This window comes from Rhododendron vialii, chromosome 6a (genome assembly GCF_030253575.1).
Source record: "Rhododendron vialii isolate Sample 1 chromosome 6a, ASM3025357v1".
NCBI lineage: Eukaryota > Viridiplantae > Streptophyta > Magnoliopsida > Ericales > Ericaceae > Rhododendron > Rhododendron vialii.
Window position 1 is genome coordinate 17,052,057 of NC_080562.1, and position 21,072 is coordinate 17,073,128.

The 21,072-nt window shown below is 40.7% G+C and overlaps 2 protein-coding genes across 2 annotated transcripts; both read left to right on the forward strand.

Annotated features, from left to right (window-relative positions):
* Positions 1-2,648: 2,648 nt before the first annotated feature.
* LOC131328454 (uncharacterized) lies at positions 2,649-6,464 on the forward strand. Its single transcript, XM_058361397.1, has 5 exons — positions 2,649-3,883; positions 3,934-4,962; positions 5,062-5,334; positions 5,417-5,516; positions 5,613-6,464. The coding sequence occupies exons 1-5, from the start codon at positions 2,649-2,651 to the stop codon at positions 6,462-6,464; spliced, it is 3,489 nt and encodes a 1,162-aa protein (XP_058217380.1).
* Positions 6,465-6,737: 273 nt separating this feature from the next.
* Positions 6,738-13,550, forward strand: LOC131328455 (uncharacterized). The gene is made up of 9 exons (XM_058361398.1): positions 6,738-7,049; positions 7,173-7,542; positions 7,855-7,980; positions 8,060-8,358; positions 8,505-8,708; positions 8,795-8,884; positions 8,979-9,092; positions 9,229-9,663; positions 13,248-13,550. Exons 1-9 carry the CDS (start codon positions 6,738-6,740, stop codon positions 13,260-13,262), a joined length of 1,965 nt encoding a protein of 654 aa, XP_058217381.1. The 3' UTR covers positions 13,263-13,550.
* The last annotated feature ends 7,522 nt before the right edge of the window (positions 13,551-21,072 follow it).

Genomic DNA, 21,072 nt, shown 5'->3' on the forward strand with positions numbered 1-21,072 from the left:
TGGGGCACTTGAAACTGCCGCAATATCAAATCTATCAAGGCACTTCCAATTGCCGCAATATGCAATCTATTGAGGCACTTCCAATTGCCTCATCAAATAGGCTATTTCTGCACTTCTAGATGTCACAATAGGTTGTTTACGCGGCACTTTTACTTATAGCTGCATTGATACATTCGGCAGTTTATTGTAATGCCCTATTAACTGAAATGCCCCATTAGTTATCCTGTAGGGGCACTTTTGACTGCCCCAAAATGTCCTTTTTGTTGTAGTGCAACACAATACTCTCCATGCTGATGTCGGACACACCTGAATATATTATTTCGTTTTTAATTTTTCCCTTAAATTTTGTTTAGTCAGAGATATTGTTGACAAATTAGCGCACGTCATGGACATGTTGGGATCACATCAAGAGGCGAAACAATCACCTTAGATTTTTATCTTTAGTGTTAATTAATACAGTTTGTGTTTTGTTCTCTTAACTTGATAGAAATAATGGCTGATCAAGAAAAAGAAAAACTTGATAGAAATAATGTATTCGGCTTTTATATGAATTCTTAAGATCAATCCAAAATATTTATGTACTGTATTTTAGATGTGTCCCTCTGTGTCTGACGTGCCTTGATTTCAGGGGAAAAAAAATGGTGTGTCCGCATCCGCATCCCCAGCCGTACTTCTTAACTTGATACAAATTGGCAGGCTGGCAGCTTAGTGCAAGAGGCTCTTCAAGTGTGGACTAAGGAAGGTCAGAATCATGTAGCCTTACTCCGCTCTGTGAATCAATTTCTGTCATCATCTCTTCATATTCTACTTCTCTCTATGAGTCTTCATTACTCATGAGCTTCGTCGGCCTATCGTACTCTACTACTTGTCCTGTAAATTCAAACAAAGAAGCGAAAAAAAGAGAGTACAAATCTTCATGTGACGTCTCTCTTTTTGATAACATTGTTCACATGGTCAGAATATGAAGGCTCACTTACCATCACTAATGGAAAGAACCATAGTGGAGTCCATCACACTGGGTATTCTATGAGCCCCACAATGATTACAGTGCAAACTGCAAATTCCGTTCTCATTATTTTTTGGATTACAAAATCTATTGCATTATCAATAGAGGCAGTGGCTTCATCAAGTACTAGTTAATAGTAAAAATACCATCTTCAGGTACCATAGTGAAATACCACAGTAAAAAATTTAGTTATTTAAGACCCCTTGGGAGATGGTTAGTGTAGTACCATAATGAAATACCTGCGTCAATGAAGAGAAATTTGTTGAAGTGACCACAAAGCTGTTACATGAACTCAGTCAAGTGCGGTGAGTTAGATTCATTTACTTTGCATCTTAAGGACATGGGGACATGTCAAAATATTCATAATCTAAGAACCACAGAAACTTAAAGAAGGATAAGTGTCCATGTTCGACACGTTTCAGTGTTGAACACTGAAACTTCTCGGTCACTCTCTGATACTTGTCTGATACTCTTTTTTATAATATAGTACCAATCTTGTTTATGCCTTGGAGCATTTCATGCATAATTGTAGACTTCTATTACTAAAAAGCCTTTCTAGGTTAATGTCTAAATAAGTATGCCGGACACCAATCTCATAATATAATCTGAGCGTTGAATGTCCATGGTATTTCCCATATTTTGAAGAGTCCATGCAACATAAATGCACAAAAGAAATGTCAAGGGGGCAGAGTTTAGTGAATCCTTCATAGAATTGAGAGTAAGAAATGCATAATAGACATCCATTCCATGAGGATTTCCTTGACTGTCAAATTTCAAAATTTATTCAGTCATGCCTGCCTTATTAACTATCTTAGGCTCTTAGCACTATTAGTGGCTATAACAAGTTCTCAAAGACTGACCAAGCGCAATCTTAGAACCATTAACTACGGCAGAACATGTACATCAATAGAACAACATTCTGACAGTGGATGATGGAGCATTATATTAGAGAATTAGTTGTGCATCAACATAACTAGAAATCAAGAGTAGTGCATCCACATACCTGTAATCAACTAGGACACAGTCCTGCATAGAGAGCTGGAATGCCTCCTCGCTCCACTATCTTGACAAAAGTCACCAATGCACTTAATTTGTTTGCTTTACTTGGTAATTGAAGCTGCCTCCGGAGAACTTCAAATGGATAGGTACTAGCCCCAGCACAAGCACCAGAAATAGCCCCATGTAGCAAGGTTCTGATAGGTCCCAACTCCAACTAGTCTAGAGCACTCGGTTCCTGCCCTGTTCCTTCATGTACTGAATCTTTTTCCTTCCCTTAGATGAATGCAGCTAAGCTGATTTCAATATATCATACACCCTGTAAAAAACTGCACCTAAAGGAGTCACACTCATAATAGTGGGCAATAAGCCCTTGTAAAGAGAGAAGAACCCTTCAGTCAGGATAACATTGTGGAAATTGGAAAGCAGCCACCACACCACCCAAAGCTTCCCCACCAGGAAACGGCGCCCATAGAGGGATAGGGGGTTAGATGTGAGATTACTATGTAATTTTTATAAGACTAGCATGTTTTCTGTGCTGCAACAAAATGTATTTTATCTCTCTCATCCATGTTTCATTCTTATTGTGAGTTATAACCAATACTATGACATGATATTAATTTCAGGTTCTTTAAAGTTAACTCCTATGGATAAGAGCTGGATTCATATAAGGAATAGGCTAGACCCTACCTATATACAAGGAGTGGAAAACTTTATAGAATTTGCTTATGATAAAAAGCATCCAGATTCAAAGATATATTGTCCTTGCAAGAAATGTGTGAACCTTATATTTGGGACAAGAAGTGGCGTGAAAGAACATCTAATTATAAATGGATTCAACACTAACTATACGAGATGGACAATTCACGGAGAGTCTTTAGCTTCATCTAGTAGAAATGAATCGGATGCAAATCAAACCTCTTATTTTCAAGATGATATGATTGGTATGGTGCATGATGCATTTGGAGTTCCAAGGCAAGATGGTGGGATTAGAGACAATGAAGGACTTGAAAGTATGGGGTTAGGGCCTGATAAGGAGACAAAGAAATTTTTTAAGCTGCTTGAAGATGCACAACGTGAGTTGTACCCCAATTGTAAGACATTTACAGCTCTCTCTTTTACAACTCATTTGTTGCACATAAAAGTGCTTGGCGGTTGGACTGATACCTCATATGATATGCTAGTTGAGTTATTGAGAAAAGCGTTTCCAGTTCGTGAAACGTTGCCGAAGTCGTTTGCTGAAGCAAAGAAGTTTAATGAGGCCTTAGGCTTTAGTTACGAAAAAATTGATGCATGCCCCAAGGATTGTATGTTGTTTTGGAAAGATAAAAAGGGGCTGCGCAATTGTGAAAAATGTGGAACATCACGATATAAAGAATCTACTGTCTTTTTAGATGATGGAACAGCCAAACTGACACAAATTCCTGCAAAACAAGTAAGGCATTTTCCTTTAAAGCCAGCGCTTCAAAAGCTTTTCATGTCAGAGGAAACATCAAAACATATGAGATGGCATGCAGAGGGACGGACCAATGATGGTAAATGGAGGCACCCTGCTGATACACCTGCTTGGAAAACATTCGACGAAAAACACCCTGAATTTGCTAAAGACATTCGAAATGTGAGATTAGGATTAGCAGCTGATGGTTTTAACCCGTTTAGAACAATGAGCATTACTCATAGCACCTGGCCAGTCGTGTTGATGCCGTATAACTTGCCTCCATGGTTGTGCATGAAACAACCATTTTTCATTCTAGCTTTGCTCATTGATGGTCCTCATGGTCCTGGAAATGATATTGATGTTTACTTGCAGCCTTTGATTGAGGAGTTAAAAGAGTTGTGGACTGAAGGTGTGCTTACTTTTGATGCATCAACCCAACAAATGTTTCGTATGCGAGCGACAATATTAATGGGAACTATAAATGATTTTCCAGCATTAGCGATGCTATCTGGTTGGAGCACAAAAGGAGCACTAGCTTGTCCTTCTTGCAATGTGGAAACCCAATCTCTATGGTTGAAGAACTTTGGAAGTATTGCTATATGGGCCATAGACGCTTCTTGGATCAAGGACATAACTTTCGGAAAGAAGCCATATCTTTTGATGGAACTATTGAAACTAGACCAAGGCCACTTTACTTTTCAGGTGCTGATATTTTTAAACAAGTTCAATTCATTCAAAATAATTTTGGGAAGGGTGAAGAAAGGGGGAGAACAGCACCTAAAAAGAGACGAGTACATGCTAATGATGGAATAAGTGCCAACACTATGGAGCAAGGAGTAGAACATAATTGGAAAAAGAGAAGTATATTTTTTGACTTAGAGTATTGGGTGGATATTTTGATTCGCCACAATATTGACCTGATGCATACCGAGAAGAATGTCTTGGAAAATATACTTGGGACACTACTCAATATTTTGGGGAAAACAAAGGACAATCTAAAAGCTCGACAAGACCTAAAGGTCATGCGTATACGCACGGCACTCCATCCTCAACAACGGCCTGGTGGGAAAGTCTTTCTACCTCCTGCTTCTTTCACAATGAGTAAAGAACAAAAACATATATTTTGTAAAGTGTTGAAAAATGTTAAAGTCCCTGACGGCTACTCCTCCAATATTTCACGCCGTGTAAACCTCAAAGACACAACTATTTCAGGGTTGAAGAGCCATGATTGTCATATTCTTATGCAACAACTATTGCCATTGGCTGCGAGGAGGGCATTGCCTAGACATGTTTGTGAAGCCATAATTGAGTTGAGCACTTTTTATAGACGGTTATGCTCCAAAGTAATGGATCCAAATGACTTTGAGGATCTTAAAAAGCAAATTGCATTGACTCTATGCCGTCTCGAAAAGATTTTTCCACCTTCTTTTTTTGATATAATGGAGCATTTACCCATTCATTTAGCGGAACAAGCAAGTGTCGCTGGACCAGTATATTATCGATGGATGTACCCCGTTGAGAGGTATGTATATACTACTAGACTACTAGTTGACATATTTATGAAAAAATGAACCATAGATATAAACTTCCAACACTAATTAAAAATTTATGTTAATCGTAGGTATTTGCTTACACTCAAGAAGTACGTGCGTAATATGAGCCATCCAGAGGGATCCATTGCAGAAGGTCATTTGACAGAACAATGCTTGACATTTTGCGCACGGTACTTGCATGATGTTGAGACAAAGTTAAGTCGACCAATACGAAACTACGATGGTGAGCATGGAGGTCGTGGTTTAGGGAAAGGAAAATTGTTTGAGCTTGATAACATTGCTTGGGTGCAGGCACATAGATATGTCCTAGCCAATTCTGATATCGTAGCCCCATTCCGAGAGTAAGAAATGGATTATACTTGTTACTATATTTCAACAATAGTACCGTAGTGCGTATGTAATGACTAGTCGTTTTAATTGCAGGAAACACATTCAAGTTCTTAGAAATGATAGTCGCCGGTTAAGTGAGCGTGATCTTATGAGGAAGCACAATGAACAATTTCCTAATTGGTTTAGAGATCACGTAAGTCTTGTCAACATTTGTAGTACTATTCCGAATATCTCTAATCACCATATTAGTAACTAAGTTTCTCTAACAATATATGCTGGGAAAATATAGGTTCAAGACTTGCTGCGAACAAAAAATGCGAACATATCCAACGAACTGAGTGTGTTAGCTTCAGCACCAGACAAATGGGCTAGAAGGTATACTGGGTACATTATAAACGGGTTTCGATTTCACACCAAGGAGCGTGAGGAGAGGAGGAAAACTCAAAACAGTGGAGTATCGTTGACCGCATACACACAAAGTTATGCAAGCTCAAGAGATAAACGCCCAGTTACAGGAGAGGTCATTTTCTATGGAGTTTTAAGGGATATCATTGAATTGAGATATTCTAATGACTTTAAGTTTGTGCTATTCAAATGCGATTGGGTGGATAATAACGTAGGAATGAGGCAAGATGAGTTCAAGTTCACACTTGTAAATTTTACGCATCTTTTGTATAGACACAATCGCACATCAGATGAACCATTCATCCTTGCATCTCAGGCGCAACAGGTTTGGTATGTTCAAGACCCCATTGACGAAGATTGGCATGTCGTTGTTAAGATGACCCCTAGAGACTCATACGACATGAATGGAAAACAATCTACAGAAGATGAAATAACTTGTCCCCAAGCTGAGCCTTGTAGTGGTCAACAGTTAGATGATGCTACATATACTCTTGATAATGATGTTAACTGGGTTAGAACAGATGTGGAAGGAGAAACAGTTGATGACGACATAGATGGTGACGATTATGATAATGTTGGTGTAGAAGATAGTGATGAGGATGAGGTTGATTATAGTGATGAGGAGGAGGTTGATTATAGTGAGGAGGAGGATTGTACTGATGATGATGATGATGATGATGATGATGATGATTTTGAGGAAAATGATGAAGATGGAGATCATGACAAGGATGATTGATCATGACAAGGATGATTAAATTTTTTTTTTTTTGTATGATGCCATGTTTTCCTTGTTTTTTCACTCTTAGAAAGTGGGACCATATGTTATGTATTTTTTTGTATCCAGTACTTGTTTTTGCTTCTACCTTTTTATTCTTTAGTTTTTACGCTACTAAAGTTATTTAATTTTTGATTATGTTGTGTTGTGCTCCTAATGTCACATGCATATCTATATTTCTTTCTGAATTGCTTATAATAGTGTCTTAATCTATTGTAATAATTGTTGCAAAAGATGGCCAAGGACGGCAAAATAATTTTCAAGCCTGGGGAATTAGCCCAAGAGACGAGAAACTACTTGGAAAAAAGAAATAAGTTAATTCAAGAGAACTATGCAAAGATCGAAGCTCTGGGGTGTAAGCAATTGGCAAATCCATTTTTAAAGAAAAGTACAACTGCTGGAAAGAGAAGAAACAAGATGGATTGTGCTGTTAATGGTGACGATGATTGGCAACCAAGAGACGGTGAGGATGGGAGTAGTTCTTGCTCCGAAGATGATGAATGTTCCTTGGAAGATGAAGAATGTTCTGGGGCTCGATTGAGTAAGGTGATGCATGTTTATGTGGAATATTAAATAAGAATTGTTTTTTTTTTTGTTAATGTTTCACTATGTCCAATTAAGCAATTTTCACTTTATTGCATTCATCATATTATTCTAATTTTATTGTAGGTGGCTACTACAAGAAAGCGTGTACAATTGTCAGCTGGACCAATGAGTGCTATATTGCAGCCTTTGCGTACCATTAATCAAGACCAACATGAAAATCAGCAAGTACAGTCGCAGGTGCAAGCAAAGCGAGTGCGATGTCAAGCTGCACCCATGAGTGCTATATTGCAGCCTTTGCCTACCATTAGTCAAGACCATCATGAAAATCAGTCGGTACAATTGCAGGCGCAGCCGCAAGTGCAAGCAAAGCAAGTACGATGTCGGGCTGTACCTATGAGTACTATATTGCAGCCTTTGCCTACCATTAGTCAAGACCAGCATGGAAATGAACCACCACCAAACTATCATGACTTCCAATCCCCATCTGATGAAGGTATATAATTGTTTTATTACCTTATTTCAATTTCAAATAAACTTACTAATTGTCCTATTACTTTGATAGTAGTTTTATTATTGCTAAATTTTGTGTCCTTACAACCACCTAAATTAACTCCTTAATGATCTAATGGAAGTGCCATATAGTTTCTCTTGATTTTAATGCATGCTAGTAGAAGTCTTGCACTAGAAACAACCACAACACATATAACACATGGTGCCATGGTGCATGGGCCTTTCCAATACCAGCAGGCACATACATACATACGTTCATAGAATTCCTTCTATTAGTAAATCATTGAAGTGGCAGGTCACATAAATGAGAGAGCCATGGAGCTAGAATCACATCAACATTCTATGAGCAGTCACACTACTCCAAACTTGCACTCGCTAGAACAAAGCAATGAAGGGTCAAGAACTTCAGTTGCTCCAGCAGGTACATCCAATTTATGTACAAAAGAAAAATATATATGGATGTTCAACCTTTTATTTGCCAAGGAAATTAAATTATTCAGTTACTTGCATTTACTTGTTTATGTTCATTATTCCATATTATTCTTTACTAGATCCCAACTCGCAACAACAGAGACCCAGGGGGAGAGGCTTTGCTCGTCCGTATGTTGGGTGGGGTACAGGAGGGAAGTTAGAAGTTAAATTGAATAAAGACAATCAACCAATAGGTAACACGGCAGGTCCCTTACAAAGTCAACTTGGCATCTTAGCAAGAAACGCAACTTTGGCACCCTTAACTTTTACTGATTGGAGGGCTCCGGAGCTATATCCATACAAGGAGCGCATATGGGCAGAGGTTAAGGTATTTATTATTGGGAAAATTTCAGATTATGGGCTAATATTGCTGCTGCTATTGTTTTTTAATATATCTTCTTAGACTGAATCAGTTGAACTAATGTTGTTGCTACTATATTGTCGGTGTTTAGTTGTTGATATCCTTGTATGCAGGAAAATACAACCGCACCAGATGCTTATAAGCATAATTGTCTGATGTCCGTTGGAAAGAAATGGAAGGATTGGAAAGATGAGCTTAAAAGAACTACTTATAAATTATATGATAATGATGAAGACCGTTTGGCGAATTGTCCGAATAGGGTCGATCCTGATCAATGGAGAGTTCTTGTGCAATTTTGGGGTACTAAAACAGCCAAGGTGATGCATGTCGGTTCTTCTTATCCTTTCTAATGAATATGAACACATATACATGGATAAGTAATATTGGATTTTATTTGTTATAGAGACGTAGTAAAACCAACCTTAAAAGCAGACACGAACAGAAAATGGGACACACAAGTGGGAGGAAAGGCCATTGTCGTGTAAGGGATGAGGTAATTAACTAACTAACGTTCAAAACTAAATTTAATTCAATGCATTTATATCAAATGTGTTACTAAACACTTAGTTTTTTGTACGCTAATAAAGTTGACACAGATTAAGGATGGAGTAGTAGTAGAGCCCGATCGTATACAGGTATTCATTAAGACTCATACGAAGAAAGATGGACAACCAGTTGATGAAGCATCAGCTTTGGCCATAGTATGTATATTTACTTCATTCATTTTTGTATTTATTTAGATCCATTTTAATGGTTTGCTTCTCCTATGTCTATTTACATAATAAAATCTTTGCTTTTGTTCTTTTACTTACTATAGATAGGTTTCATTTATTTCAGCGTCGTCTAAATGAGGGAGCCTCTCAGATTCCTGAGTCTTCAGAGTCACCTGCTTTACGGGAGGAGTTATTCACTAACGTACTAAAACCAGATAGGAATGGACGTGTGCGTACCTATGGCCTGGGTCGTTGTCCGAGTCAAGTGTTTGGGACCAGATATACCCGATCTCAGGAGCAGCGTGTCAAGGATCAGTTGCGTGCGGAGTTGCATGCTGAGTTAGGGGCAGAGTTGCGTGCAGAGTTGCGTGCAGAGTTGCGTGCAGAGTTGCGACAAGAGGTGCTAAGAGACGTAAATGATGAAATCACTCAATTGAAGAACCAATATGCAACCGTGGCAGCTTATATGAAAAGTGCAGGACATCCTTTGCCTCCACCAAATGGAGCTGGAAATGGAGATGGAGATCACACACCGTCACTAATGGAGCACAATGGACAGGTAAATTGTGGTTTCATGGTGCGTACTTTTTGAGGCAATGAGAATAGAGTTGGCCATTTTATTGATTGAAAATACACCTGCCTCTCATATTGATTGATCTGTGTTGTTGCCAAAATATATAGCTTGAGCCCAAATACGTATGCCTTGTGGTCTCTAAAACAAGCCTATAAAATGGTTGCTCAAATACATGTTTACTTAGGTATGCATTAGACATAACAAGAACCGAATACCAAGAATACCAAAGAAACTTGCTAACTGAACCTGCTAGCGACACAACCTGCACACACAATCACATCTACACTATCACAACTTCACCCGATATGATGTGCCATGATGCAATGGAGCATGACTTCCTCCAGCACCTGAAATAATTCTGCTGTACAAGACCGCCAAACAATTGTGCAACCAGCTATTTGCACATTTCCATCTTGACACCTTGCAATGCCATTACCTCCCTTCTTTTGATTTTCTTTTTTGACAATATTGAAGTCACCAAAGAGAAACCAAGGTTTATTATCAGTAGTGGAGGAAGAAATAGAGTTCAGTCCAGACCAGAGCTGCCCTCTTTGATCTCTTGCATTAGAACAATAGACAACCGTAGCAGTAAAGTTAATTCTGAACTGCTTATGGGACACTTTTGCAGACTTGCAGTACAACTTGCACATCCGAAACATCGTCATTCCAAAGCAGAATGATTCTACCTATTCCGTCAGCAAGAAATAGATACTTGTCAAAAGCATTTTTCAGTTTGTAAACAAATGAACATAGCATTAGCTCAACATAAATACTTGCTTCATCTTATTGATGCAAATGCTTTCGCAAATGACTGATTAGCAAAATACACATTGGTCACTACAGCAAAAGATTTAAATCGTTGTAAAGCCTGAAGTATTACTTCGAAATCATACCCTATCATTCTCCGCCCATGGTAGTGCTCTACATAGTGACTTGGGCATGGAATGATGCCCTTAGGGCCAGTTTGATCAAAAGGACTAGTAGTGAATGGATATCCCATTAGATATGTTATCTCAACTGACAAATGTGATCGGATTAATAATACCACACCCTGCATGGTCTTTGTATCCCACACTTTGCGAGTTTGTATATCCAATGGATGTTTAGTCCAGGGCAAAATCTTTTGAGGAACCCTAAATGCGTAGTTGCTTTGGATATGTAGTTCAATCCGATGCCCATATCCGGTCAAACAAACAGCCCTTTATTCTACTCTTGAAGAGTCGTATCGAAGTGTCATACATGCTTCCTGCTCTCTGCTTTCTTAATCAACGTGCTTAACGAAATTTTTTTATTGTTTGCTATGAATTGAACCTTGAACGACAATCTATCTTGATTCATTAGGTTGTGAACAACTACTTGAGTATCTTGTGATTAAGGACAGGTAGGCATGATTAAGCAAGTGTCATAAACTATCCCCAGTTGTGGTTGATTAATCTTAACCACAGGCTAACTATTGTTAATCAAGGTAATCAGAGTACATTGGTGAAGCTCCTCTGTGCCTCGTGACACCACCTAAATGGCTAACATGTTTAGATGACCATTAGCTATGGGTGTTTATGAGTTAGGTTAGATAGAGATTTATGTAGATGCCCATTAGCTATGGTTTGTCTTTAGAAGAGATTTTCTTTTTGAGCTTATATTAAATAGGTTGTGAACAACCAGAGACTTGGGATAAGAAAAAAACAAATGATTAAGTTATTCTAACCTTGCCCGCTGAGTTGAAACCGCCAAGAAACTCAACCAGCCCGCTGGTTTTGAAAGTTGGTGAATTGGCTGCAGGTTAAAAATTTGCAAACCTTCCAAAGACGGGTTGGTTGCAAAATACACATTAAACCCACCCAACCCGACCCATGCATATGCTTGTACTGTTATATCGACCTAGGTTCTAATCCAATAATTGGTGCATCGTTTGGAGTTTCCAATGCGAGTTACACCTAAAACACTACAGGGTACCGGTGCTGTCTGCCACCACCAGAAAGGAACATTTTTGAAATCCCCCATGACTGTTTTCTGAACCTCCACCATTTCGTAAACTCAACGTACTATTTTTCACGTAATTCTAGTTTGCTCAGCTCCCAAACTGCAGAGAGACTTGCAAGGGCTTCCATAACCAAAAACTGGATCACCATTTTGAACTTTCTACAGGTTTTTATGATGAAAAGATCAGAAGGTAGTTAACTTGTCCATGCAGATAATCAAATATGCTATGTTCAGTTTTTGGGCAGTTTTTTTTTGCAGTTTCTTGAAGTGCATGGTATTGAACTGAGCAGTATTTGACCACTTTTATAGCATTTGAAGTGCTGACTTTTTTTCCAGTTGTTGCATGTTGAATATTAGTGCAAGTGTTGTCTTTTTCTTTTCCATTTCTTGCAGTTTGAATCTCAGTCATTGTTAGGCTTGGTAATGTGGATTTATTGTTGTTTTAATGCTGTTTTTAGTCCAGATTTAAGTCCAGTTGTAGTGCAATGGATAGTTGGAGTTGCATTTCTTTGTTTTTGGTTTATAAGATTACTGGGTTTTGAATTGATATGTGCTTAGTTGTTTTTGTTTTCAATCAAACTTGTATCAATTGTTAAGTGCAAAGAAACAGTAGGTTTAGAAATTTATTGAGGAAAGATTTGTGGACATAAAATGTGTTGGCTGATCGGAAGGCATGGCCTTTATTGAGGAAAGATTTGTGGAGGAGCTACTTCAGCCATTAGGTGCGACTATGAAACAGGATTTGGTGTGCGTTCTCTTGGGGGATGTGTACATGTAGCAATTCTGAGGTTTGAAAGTGTATTCTTGATGTTCCATCTTGCGAGTGTTTGACTTTGACATCTATTTGCCGGCATTCTTATCCCTCTTTGTTATCTTTAATAGGAGAACATAGCTATTGTGACCTCTATGGAATATGAATTGAATTTCATTCCGTTTCATTCTTATCGGGTTATTATTTTTGGTCCGCTAGGTCTGCTTTGGCTTATAAACCCAGTGCATGAGGTTTTAACTTGTTGCCCAGCTGCAATGCAAGGCAATGCTATTGTGTGTTGTAATTTTCATGTGTACCAATGCGTGTTAATTGTAATGTTTATATACTAGCTAGTGTTCATTGTTCATAAAGGTGTTCAGATGCATCTAAATGCAACAAATGAGTTCCTGGAACACTATGTTTCAATATTAGCATTTTGCTTTAAGGATTTTGACCTTCAATTTTATATCATCATGTTGACAGTCCTAGATTTGGATTTACTGATATCTTGTCCGTTTAAAATTTGGCATGCTTCTCAGCAAAGATAAGAGAAAAGCTAGCGAATAATGTCATTCCCTTTTTTCTTTTGTCCTTCCTCTGGTTGGGTGTGGCGCAGTTTGCTGGGTGCAGTGTCTAGAAGCCCTATGCGCTTTGATCAGGAGCACTACTACAAATAAGTTAAACTAGGATATGTTTGATGCCCTATGTGCTTTATCTTTAAACTAGGATATGTTTGATGCTTGTATCCTTTTTCTTGCATTTAGTTTCTTGCACTTACTGATTGTATAGATACCCACACACCTCTGTATAAACGTGTAATTGTTTCTTGTATTTGCAGGTTGATAGGACATAGACGGACATGGAAGACATGCAATAGGAATGACGGGAAATCTTCTTGATTATGAAAACTGCTTATGTTTTGGAGTTCACGACCAAAAGCATATTTTGGGTATTTGTGTTGCTTTGGTTAGTATGATCTTTTGTTTTTGGAGATACACATGCAATTGAAACTTATATTTTGACGCTTTGGGTTTGATTTTCACATTGGTATTCAAAGCCTAGCATTGTTATTTTTTGTTGCTTTGAGAAATGTCTTTACGATGTCCAATTTGCTTATATACGGAACTTGCATTTTGGTTTCGGTAGTGGAACTTCAAATTGTTTTGGATAGTTACAATTCAATATGCAGGAAATGTGTTATCAAAAATGGTACTAGGTTAGGATAGTTTGTTAATGAAAAAATTGTGTATTAAAAATGAAAATTGGCAAAAAAAAAAAAAAAAAACTTGTACCGGCGTTTTACAAATGCCAGTAAAAGCAAAGAAAAGAAAAGACCAAGATATAAAAATGGCATTTTGAAAATGCCGGTAAAAGTTATAAAAAAATACGGCATTTACAAAAAGCCGGTAATATCACCTTTTCCGGCATTTATATCAAATGCCGTTAATAAATGTATATTCGGCAATTTTTTTCCCGGCACTTTACAAATGCCGGAAAAACTAGTAACAAATGCTGGTTTTATTTCCGGCATTTGTACAAATGCCATTTATGTATTACCGACACTTACCTAGACGGCATTTTTAACTTTCGTCAACAAATGCCGGGAATACTATTACCGGCATTAATTTGATCTTTACCGGCATTTATAAAATGCCGCAAAAAGCTTAATTTGGCGTAGTGTCCATACGATACCAAACCACAGAAAAACGGTGCAATACCGTACGAGTACATCCATACGGTACCAAACCACACCAAAACGGTGCAAAACCTTACGAGTACATCCATACGGTACCAAACCACACCAAAACGGTGAAAAACCGTACGAGTACATCCATACGGTACCAAACCACACCAAAACGGTGCAATACCGTACGAGTACTTCGTTACGGTACCAAACCACACCAAAACGGTACTATACCGTACGAGTACTTCGTTACAGTACCAAACCAAACCTAAACGGTGCAATACCGTACGAGTACATCCATACGGTACCAAACCACACCAAAACGGTGCAATACCGTACGAGTACTTCGTTAAAGTACCAAACCAAACCTAAACGGTGCAATACCGTACGAGTACATCCATACGGTACCAAACCACACCAAAACGGTGCAATACCGTACGAGTACATCCATACGGTACCAAACCACACCAAAACAGTGCAAAACCGTACGAGTAGATCAATACGGTACCAAACCACACCAAAACGGTGCAATACCGTACGAGTACTTCGTTACGGTACCAAACCACACCAAAACGGTACTATACCGTACGAGTACATCCATATGGTACCAAACCACACCAAAACGGTGCAATACCGTGCTAGTACTTCGTTACGGTATCAAACCACACAAAAACGGTACAATACCGTACGAGTACTTCGTTACGGTACCAAACCAAACAAAAACGGTGGAATACCGTACGAGTACATCCATACGATACCAAACCACACAAAAACGGTGCAATACCGTACGAGTACATCCATACGGTACCAAACCACACCAAAACGGTACAAAACCTTACGAGTACATCCATACGGTACCAAACCACACCAAAACGGTGAAAAACCGTACGAGTACATCCATACGGTACCAAACCACACCAAAACAGTGCAATACCGTACGAGTACTTCGTTACAGTACCAAACCACACCAAAACGGTACAATACCGTACGAGTACTTCGTTACGGTACCAAACCAAACCAAAACGGTGCAATACCGTACGAGTACATCCATACGGTACCAAACCACACCAAAACGGTGCAATACCGTACGAGTACATCCATACGGTACCAAACCACACCAAAACGGTGCAAAACCGTACGAGTAGATCCATACGGTACCAAACCACACCCAAACGGTGCAAAACCGTATGAGTGCTTCGTTACGGTACGAAACCACACCAAAACGGTACAATACCGTACGAGTACATCAATATGGTACCAAACCACACCAAAACGGTGCAATACCGTGCGAGTACTTCGTTACGGTACCAAACCACACAAAAACGGTACAATACCGTACGAGTACTTCGTTACGGTACCAAACCAAACAAAAACGGTGCAATACCGTACGAGTACATCCATACGATACCAAACCACACAAAAACGGTGCAATACCGTACGAGTACATCCATACGGTACCAAACCACACCAAAACGGTGCAAAACCTTACGAGTACATCCATACGGTACCAAACCACACCAAAACGGTGAAAAACCATACGAGTACATCCATACGGTACCAAACCACACCAAAACGGTGCAATACCGTATGAGTACTTCGTTATGGTACCAAACCACACCAAAACGGTACTATACCGTACGAGTGCATCCATACGGTACCAAACCACACCAAAACGGTGCAAAACTGTACGAGTAGATCTATACGGTACCAAACCACACCAAAACGGTGCAATACCGTACGAGTACTTCGTTACGGTACCAAAGCACACCAAAACGGTATAATACCGTACGAGTACATCCATATGGTACCAAACCACAACAAAACGGTGCAATACCGTACGAGTACTTCGTTACGGTACCAAACCACACAAAAACGGTACAATACCGTACGAGTACTTCGTTACGGTACCAAACCAAACAAAAACGGTGCAATACCGTACGAGTACATCCATACGATACGAAACCACACAAAAACGGTGCAATACCGTACGAGTACATCCATACGGTACTAAACCACACCAAAACGGTGCAAAACCGTACGAGTACATCCATACGGTACCCAACCACACCAAAACTGTGCAAAACCGTACGAGTACATCCATACGGTACCAAACCACACCAAAACGGTGCAAAACCGTACGAGTACTTCGTTACGGTACCAAACCACACAAAAACGGTGCAATACCGTACGAGTGCTTCGTTACGGTACCAAACCACACCAAAACGGTACAATACCGTACGAGTACTTCGTTACGGTACCAAACCAAACCAAAACGGTGAAAAACCGTACGAGTACATCCATACGGTACCAAACCACACCAAAACGGTGCAATACCGTGCGAGTACTTCGTTACGGTACCAAACCACACAAAAACGGTGCAATACCGTACGAGTACATCCATACGGTACCAATCCACACCAAAACGGTGCAAAACCTTACGAGTACATCCATACGGTACCAAACCACACCAAAACGGTGAAAAACCGTACGAGTACATCCATACGGTACCAAACCACACCAAAACAGTGCAATACCGTACGAGTACTTCGTTACAGTACCAAACCACACCAAAACGGTACAATACCGTACGAGTGCATCCATACGGTACCAAACCACACCAAAACGGTGCAAAACCGTACGAGTAGATCCATACGGTACCAAACCACACCAAAACGGTGCAATACCGTACGAGTACTTCGTTACAGTACCAAACCACACCAAAACGGTACAATACCGTACGAGTACATCCATATGGTACCAAACCACACCAAAACGGTGCAATAACGTGCGAGTACTTCGTTACGGTACCAAACCACACAAAAACGGTGCAATACCGTACGAGTACATCCATACGATACCAAACCACACAAAAACGGTGCAACACCATACGAGTACGTCCATACGGTACCAAACCACACCTAAACGGTGCAAAACCTTACGAGTACATCCATACGGTACCAAACCACACCAAAATGGTGAAAAACCGTACGAGTACATCCATACGGTACCAAACCACACCAAAACGGTGCCATACCATACGAGTACTTCCTTGCGGTACCAAACCACACCAAAACGGTACAATACCGTACGAGTGCATCAATATGGTACCAAACCACACCAAAACGGTGCAAAACCGTACGAGTAGATCCATATGGTACCAAACCACACCAAAACGGTGCAATACCGTACGAGTACTTCGTTACGGTACCAAACCACACCAAAATGGTACAATACCGTACGAGTACATCCATATGGTACCAAACCACACCAAAACTGTGCAAAACCGTACGAGTACATCCATAGGGTACCAAACCACACCAAAACGGTGCAATACCGTACGAGTACTTCGTTGCGGTGCCAAACCACACAAAAACGGTGCAATACCGTGCGAGTACTTCGTTACGGTACCAAACCACAGCAAAACGGTACAATACCATACGAGTACTTCGTTACGGTACCAAACCAAACCAAAACGGTGCAATACCGTACGAGTACATCCATACGGTACCAAACCACACCAAAACGGTGCAATACCGTACGAGTACATCCATACGGTACCAAACCACACCAAAACGGTGCAAAACCGTACGAGTAGATCCATACGGTACCAAACCACACCCAAACGGTGCAAAACCGTATGAGTGCTTCGTTACGGTACGAAACCACACCAAAACGGTACAATACCGTACGAGTACATCAATATGGTACCAAACCACACCAAAACGGTGCAATACCGTGCGAGTACTTCGTTACGGTACCAAACCACACAAAAACGGTACAATACCGTACGAGTACTTCGTTACGGTACCAAACCAAACAAAAACGGTGCAATACCGTACGAGTACATCCATACGATACCAAACCGCACAAAAACGGTGCGATACCGTACGAGTACATCCATACGGTACCAAACCACACCAAAACGGAGCAAAACCTTACGAGTACATCCATACGGTACCAAACCACACCAAAACGGTGAAAAACCGTACGAGTACATCCATACGGTACCAAACCACACCAAAACGGTGCAATACCGTACGAGTACTTCGTTATGGTACCAAACCACACCAAAACGGTACTATACCGTACGAGTGCATCCATACGGTACCAAACCACACCAAAACGGTGCAAAACTGTACGAGTAGATCTATACGGTACCAAACCACACCAAAACGGTGCAATACCGTACGAGTACTTCGTTACGGTACCAAAGCACACCAAAACGGTATAATACCGTACGAGTACATCCATATGGTACCAAACCACAACAAAACGGTGCAATACCGTACGAGTACTTCGTTACGGTACCAAACCAAACCAAAACGGTGAAAAACCGTACGAGTACATCCATACGGTACCAAACCACACCAAAACGGTGCAATACCGTGCGAGTACTTCGTTACGGTACCAAACCACACAAAAACGGTGCAATACCGTACGAGTACATCCATACGGTACCAATCCACACCAAAACGGTGCAAAACCTTACGAGTACATCCATACGGTACCAAACCACACCAAAACGGTGAAAAACCGTACGAGTACATCCATACGGTACCAAACCACACCAAAACAGTGCAATACCGTACGAGTACTTCGTTACAGTACCAAACCACACCAAAACGGTACAATACCGTACGAGTACTTCGTTACGGTACCAAACCAAACCAAAACGGTGCAATACCGTACGAGTACATCCATACGGTACCAAACCACACCAAAACGGTGCAATACCGTACGAGTACATCCATACGGTACCAAACCACACCAAAACGGTGCAAAACCGTACGAGTAGATCCATACGGTACCAAACCACACCCAAACGGTGCAAAACCGTATGAGTGCTTCGTTACGGTACGAAACCACACCAAAACGGTACAATACCGTACGAGTACATCAATATGGTACCAAACCACACCAAAACGGTGCAATACCGTGCGAGTACTTCGTTACGGTACCAAACCACACAAAAACGGTACAATACCGTACGAGTACTTCGTTACGGTACCAAACCAAACAAAAACGGTGCAATACCGTACGAGTACATCCATACGATACCAAACCACACAAAAACGGTGCAATACCGTACGAGTACATCCATACGGTACCAAACCACACCAAAACGGTGCAAAACCTTACGAGTACATCCATACGGTACCAAACCACACCAAAACGGTGAAAAACCATACGAGTACATCCATACGGTACCAAACCACACCAAAACGGTGCAATACCGTATGAGTACTTCGTTATGGTACCAAACCACACCAAAACGGTACTATACCGTACGAGTGCATCCATACGGTACCAAACCACACCAAAACGGTGCAAAACTGTACGAGTAGATCTATACGGTACCAAACCACACCAAAACGGTGCAATACCGTACGAGTACTTCGTTACGGTACCAAAGCACACCAAAACGGTATAATACCGTACGAGTACATCCATATGGTACCAAACCACAACAAAACGGTGCAATACCGTACGAGTACTTCGTTACGGTACCAAACCACACAAAAACGGTACAATACCGTACGAGTACTTCGTTACGGTACCAAACCAAACAAAAACGGTGCAATACCGTACGAGTACATCCATACGATACGAAACCACACAAAAACGGTGCAATACCGTACGAGTACATCCATACGGTACTAAACCACACCAAAACGGTGCAAAACTGTACGAGTACATCCATACGGTACCCAACCACACCAAAACTGTGCAAAACCGTACGAGTACATCCATACGGTACCAAACCACACCAAAACGGTGCAAAACCGTACGAGTACTTCGTTACGGTACCAAACCACACAAAAACGGTGCAATACCGTACGAGTGCTTCGTTACGGTACCAAACCACACCAAAACGGTACAATACCGTACGAGTACTTCGTTACGGTACCAAACCAAACCAAAACGGTGAAAAACCGTACGAGTACATCCATACGGTACCAAACCACACCAAAACGGTGCAATACCGTGCGAGTACTTCGTTACGGTACCAAACCACACAAAAACGGTGCAATACCGTACGAGTACATCCATACGGTACCAATCCACACCAAAACGGTGCAAAACCTTACGAGTACATCCATACGGTACCAAACCACACCAAAACGGTGAAAAACCGTACGAGTACATCCATACGGTACCAAACCACACCAAAACAGTGCAATACCGTACGAGTACTTCGTTACAGTACCAAACCACACCAAAACGGTACAATACCGTACGAGTGCATCCATACGGTACCAAACCACACCAAAACGGTGCAAAACCGTACGAGTAGATCCATACGGTACCAAACCACACCAAAACGGTGCAATACCGTACGAGTACTTCGTTACAGTACCAAACCACACCAAAACGGTACAATACCGTACGAGTACATCCATATGGTACCAAACCACACCAAAACGGTGCAATACCGTGCGAGTACTTCGTTACGGTACCAAACCACACAAAAACGGTGCAATACCGTACGAGTACATCCATACGATACCAAACCACACAAAAACGGTGCAACACCATACGAGTACGTCCATACGGTACCAAACCACACCTAAACGGTGCAAAACCTTACGAGTACATCCATACGGTACCAAACCACACCAAAATGGTGAAAAACCGTACGAGTACATCCATACGGTACCAAACCACACCAAAACGGTGCCATACCGTACGAGTACTTCCTTGCGGTACCAAACCACACCAAAACGGTACAATACCGTACGAGTGCATCAATATGGTACCAAACCACACCAAAACGGTGCAAAACCGTACGAGTAGATCCATATGGTACCAAACCACACCAAAACGGTGCAATACCGTACGAGTACTTCGTTACGGTACCAAACCACACCAAAATGGTACAATACCGTACGAGTACATCCATATGGTACCAAACCACACCAAAACTGTGCAAAACCGTACGAGTACATCCATAGGGTACCAAACCACACCAAAACGGTGC

Coding starts and splice junctions, on each gene's coding strand:
- LOC131328455 (XM_058361398.1), top strand. CDS start 6,738: ATGGCCAAGGACGGCAAAATAATTTTCAAGCCTGGGGAATTAGCCCAA. Junction 8,885..8,978: donor ATTGTCGTGTAAGGGATGAG/GTAATTAACTAA, acceptor ACGCTAATAAAG/TTGACACAGATTAAGGATGG. Junction 9,093..9,228: donor AAGCATCAGCTTTGGCCATA/GTATGTATATTT, acceptor CATTTATTTCAG/CGTCGTCTAAATGAGGGAGC.
- LOC131328454 (XM_058361397.1), top strand. CDS start 2,649: ATGGATAAGAGCTGGATTCATATAAGGAATAGGCTAGACCCTACCTAT. Junction 4,963..5,061: donor TGGATGTACCCCGTTGAGAG/GTATGTATATAC, acceptor TGTTAATCGTAG/GTATTTGCTTACACTCAAGA. Junction 5,517..5,612: donor CTAATTGGTTTAGAGATCAC/GTAAGTCTTGTC, acceptor GGGAAAATATAG/GTTCAAGACTTGCTGCGAAC.